This window comes from Formica exsecta, unplaced genomic scaffold, assembly GCF_003651465.1.
Source record: "Formica exsecta isolate Colony F162 unplaced genomic scaffold, ASM365146v1 scaffold111, whole genome shotgun sequence".
NCBI classification, from domain to species: domain Eukaryota; kingdom Metazoa; phylum Arthropoda; class Insecta; order Hymenoptera; family Formicidae; genus Formica; species Formica exsecta.
This window is the reverse complement of record NW_021848451.1, coordinates 96,803-100,783: the sequence shown is the minus strand read 5'-3', so window position 1 is coordinate 100,783 and position 3,981 is coordinate 96,803. Positions and strand designations below refer to the sequence as shown.

The window sequence follows — 3,981 nt, the reverse complement described above, 5'->3', positions numbered from 1 at the left end:
AAATTAAAGTCGACCGATACAACGGGACAACTTTAGTAGAAATATATATATATATATATATATATATATATATATACGAGTATATAAAACAAATATAAGAAATTTCAATGAGCTTACGGCAAATGTCAAGTCTATATTATGATTATCACTGAGACCGGCTTGTTCCTGCAATCGTATAAGGGCTCTCTCCCTTGAGGAAGCTTCGCGCGCGCGTTCTAAGGCGATCCGCATGTTGTTTTCGGAAGCTGCCTCTGCAGAGCTTTCTATCAAACCCATTATTTTTCTTTCTGATGCTTTTATTTTTTCTTCCGGTCTTAAGTAAAAAAATCGTAAAAAGACATTTTAATATGATGCTCTCTCGATGATGTACATGTGATGAAAATATATCAAAGTATACAGATATATAAATGCGCATACAAATATCAAATCTTACGTGTCTTCTTTATTAGTTTCCAGTGGAGGTGCAAGACCTTTGGCGCTACTTCCCATATTAAGAGGATCAAAAGTCTGTTGACTAGTATATCCAGCACTTCTTACTGCTGTCATAGGTCTAAGCCCACCAGTCATAGGCTGCATAGATATGGCAGTACCACTTCTTTGAAACTAGGAAAGTAAAAGCATAAAATAGATAGATTCTATTAAACTTGGAACTATATTATATAAAAAATTATAATAACATATTAATAAAATTAATAAATTAGGAAAATATAACAAAAGCTAGATATAGTAGAGTAGTGTCCTCTTACTTTGCTTGATGTTCCGAAACGCATCGCTGTGCCTGGTGTCTTTGGAGTGAACTGTTAACAAACACCAAATAAAAAATTAGTAAAACACAAGAGATATTATTAATAATTGCATTACAAGATTTACCAATAAATAGATATTAATCACACATATTGCATTGCAAGATTTACTAACAAATATATATTATACAAGAAATTAGATATCATACACGAAGCTGGCAATAGAATTCTGTCTGGCGATAGAAATATAATGACTTATCATCACACTTACTATTGATCTCTTTCCATAACTTGATTTGATAACCTCCTGAAATAATTCATCCTGCTCAAGATCCTTATACACTGTTGAATAATCATCATATCCTGCATAAATGTCATCTTCAACTTCTGCTGCAGCCATGGTCTATAATTTTTCACTTCACAGTACAATTGTAATTTTTCTTCAGTGATTGTTATATATATATATACAATATAATTATATGAGAAAAATCATCAACTTATACTCTCGAATAATTGAAATGAATTAAACAAAACTGTCTTTCTCAAAAGAGTTCTATAAATTATAAAAAGTAAAATAAATGAGAGCTGAAAGATTGTACCAAATTGCATCAAATACAGATACAATACACAAACACAGGACAAATACAGATATACAAACTGTTAAAGCAAAAAGGTTTTTCTCTAATTAGAGATAAAGTTTATTGCGTAGTTTTTGCTAAAATTGTTTGTATACTAACGTTTTCGTATACTAATCTCTCAACAGATGTTGCGGTAGATTAAAAACAGAGATAAGCCTGGAAATTACTTAAATCACATTTTCGATGGGATCTTTAAATCCCTCGTACAGTAACGCCATCATATACACTTATGAGAATTATTTAGCTACACCACTTTTCGACACTGTCGATAAAATCACTGTTTGGTGCGTGTCCATACTGCATCTATAAATTATAGATCACATTTCACACACATGCATAGATTTATATTAATATGAATATTTAATTTTTTTTTACTGCGTGTAACTCTTTTCTACTCTAGAATATATACACTATAAACGTTATTATATATATATTTCTTTTTATGTTTAGTTATCTAAGTTAACAAATTCGTTCTTTAAACTATTTTTTTAATTGATTTAAAAGTATGTATTTTATACAATAAATTATATTGCACAAAGAGGAAGAGAGAGAACTATTGACTTATAAATTACAAAAAAATTAATAACTCTAAAATCATTTAATTTCCAAATATGTATATACATTAAAATAAAGTTGTAAAAACTTTATCATTATATGTGCTTTTTCATTTTACTTAGCAGTTTATTTAATAAAATAAGAATTATATTTCTTTTCAGGCCGTTCACTCGTTATACGTATTACATAAGTTAAACAGTAATAAAAAGTATGTAACAAGTAAAATCATATGCCTGCTTAAAGCAGATGCGTCCGAGTATATCAAGTGCACGGTAATCGATACTTGAAAAACCTTGAAAATGACAAAAAGATAGATGATGTCGAAGTATTTGAAAGTACGTAAGAAATCACAGCTTCTATCTTAGTTCAATTACATCATTTTATATTTTAAATTATGCTTGTAATATTTATACTAAACACATAATTACACGTAATGCAACATATGTCTGCCGTAAAATTAAATCAATATTATTTCTAATAGAAAATCGATATTTTAAACAAGAACAATGTTATATAATTAAAGCATGACATGCAAAAACAAGATTGACGCTAATGTGTTTTCTTATTTCTAGTTAAAAAAAAGCGGATGGCCATGTTGGATCTCTTAATAGCTGCATCTCAAAATAATGATTTGACTGATTTGGACATCAGAGAAGAAATCGATACTTTTATGTTTGAGGTATGTACTTGTAATTTTTTTTTAATTTTTTGTACACATCATCTAAGCACGTTTGTCGGTATGACGATATTCATATAATAATGATTACAGGGTCACGATACTACAGCGATGAGTATTACCTTTGTTTTATTACTATTAGCTGAACACAAAGATGTCCAGGTACTTTTTTCTCAGTATATTGTAATATATTATTTAAATTGAGATTTTTATTCAAAATAATACAGATATCAAACTTTTGTTGCAATGTATTTTTTAATTCATTGAAATTTTTTTTGTGTCTATGCCTATAAAAGCCGAAATATTAAGAAATACACATTAATTATTATCGATGACATAGGAACGTGTGAGGGTTGAAGTTGATAACGTAATGCAAGAAAACGGAGGGAAACTTACCATGAGATCGTTGCAAAATTTACCATATTTAGACAGATGTTTAAAGGAAGCGCTACGTTTATATCCCAGCGTATTTTTCATATTACGAAACGTTGGAGAGGATGTAAAATTACGTAATTAATCACAATTTTTATATATCTTTGGACATGTCACATTTCAAGGAGTATATATCATCGAATGTAAAATAAGTTTAATTGTTTTAACATTTGAAGAATACAATATTATGTTCATGTTATTTCTCAAAAGAACTCTTTATTTCATAAATTTGTATATTTTGTAATTTTGTAATACTTTTGCTTTTTAGACTCATATGTTATACCTGCTGGAACGATCTTACATCTTAATATTTACGGAGTTCACAGAGATCCAAATTTTTGGTCAAATCCAGAAGTATTTGATCCGGATAGATTTTTGCCCGAGAGGATGCAGAATCGTCATCCTTATTCCTATCTACCCTTCAGCGCAGGACCGAGGAATTGCATAGGTGAATGAATTGCTCGCGATTTTCTTTTCTTCTCGTGTCGATAGTTTTTGATAAGATTTCAATTTGTAGGTCAAAGATTCGGTTTGTTGGAGTTGAAAGCTATGATAGCTCCTTTGGTGCACAATTTTTACTTGGAGCCCGTAGATTATTTAAAGGATATCCGGTTGCAGGTCGGTCTAGTAATTCATCCTTGTCATCCGGTTCATATAAAATTCATCCCAATCATCCGCAAATAAGCGTTTAGAACGGACACCATATAAATGTAAGAAATTGATGCATTGCAAAAATAAAAGAATATCGTTATGTATATTATATGTTTAACATTATGAACAAATACTTATTATATAAATACATATTTGAAAAAAACGTATTACATAATCATTAACAAAATACGTATATGTAAACATTATATTTAATTATGAATGACGGTTATATGTATACAGTGGATGTCTTATAAATCAGATCCGTGAATATTAAATAATATATATA

At 29.3% G+C, this 3,981-nt stretch overlaps 2 protein-coding genes across 5 annotated transcripts in view; one reads left to right on the top strand and one right to left on the bottom strand.

Annotated features, from left to right (window-relative positions):
- The window catches only part of LOC115236499 (intraflagellar transport protein 88 homolog), a 5,704-nt gene extending 4,061 nt beyond the window's left edge, over positions 1–1,643 (bottom strand). The window contains exons 1-5 of one of the 3 annotated variants that reach the window (XM_029809021.1): positions 1,481–1,643; positions 1,015–1,159; positions 747–797; positions 434–603; positions 118–313 (exon numbers count right to left, since the gene is read on the bottom strand). In XM_029809021.1, the coding sequence (XP_029664881.1) occupies positions 118–313; positions 434–603; positions 747–797; positions 1,015–1,143 (546 nt within the window). In that variant the 5' untranslated portion in view covers positions 1,144–1,159; positions 1,481–1,643. Of the gene's footprint in view, positions 1–117; positions 314–433; positions 604–746; positions 798–1,014; positions 1,297–1,480 lie in introns of all 3 variants that reach the window. The other 2 variants (XM_029809013.1, XM_029809004.1) reach the window with 2 other exon arrangements.
- An 844-nt stretch (positions 1,644–2,487) lies between these two features.
- LOC115236537 (cytochrome P450 4C1-like) lies at positions 2,488–3,799 on the top strand. Of its 2 annotated transcripts, none has more exons than XM_029809060.1 (5): positions 2,488–2,615; positions 2,706–2,795; positions 2,953–3,121; positions 3,313–3,492; positions 3,562–3,799. In XM_029809060.1, the coding sequence occupies exons 1-5, from the start codon at positions 2,523–2,525 to the stop codon at positions 3,726–3,728; spliced, it is 699 nt and encodes a 232-aa protein (XP_029664920.1). In that variant the 5' UTR covers positions 2,488–2,522; the 3' UTR covers positions 3,729–3,799. The 2 variants fall into 2 exon arrangements, with proteins under 2 accessions (XP_029664920.1, XP_029664929.1); XM_029809069.1 differs by having other exon boundaries at positions 2,490–2,615; positions 2,706–2,774.
- Positions 3,800–3,981: the final 182 nt, after the last annotated feature.

Bases quoted from the DNA above. Each gene is read 5' to 3' on its own strand.
- LOC115236537 (XM_029809060.1), top strand. From the start codon at position 2,523: ATGGCCATGTTGGATCTCTTAATAGCTGCATCTCAAAATAATGATTTG. The intron at 2,796-2,952 runs GTAATATATTAT...TCGATGACATAG, and splicing joins TACTTTTTTCTCAGTATATT to GAACGTGTGAGGGTTGAAGT. The intron at 3,122-3,312 runs GTAATTAATCAC...TTTGCTTTTTAG, and splicing joins TGGAGAGGATGTAAAATTAC to ACTCATATGTTATACCTGCT.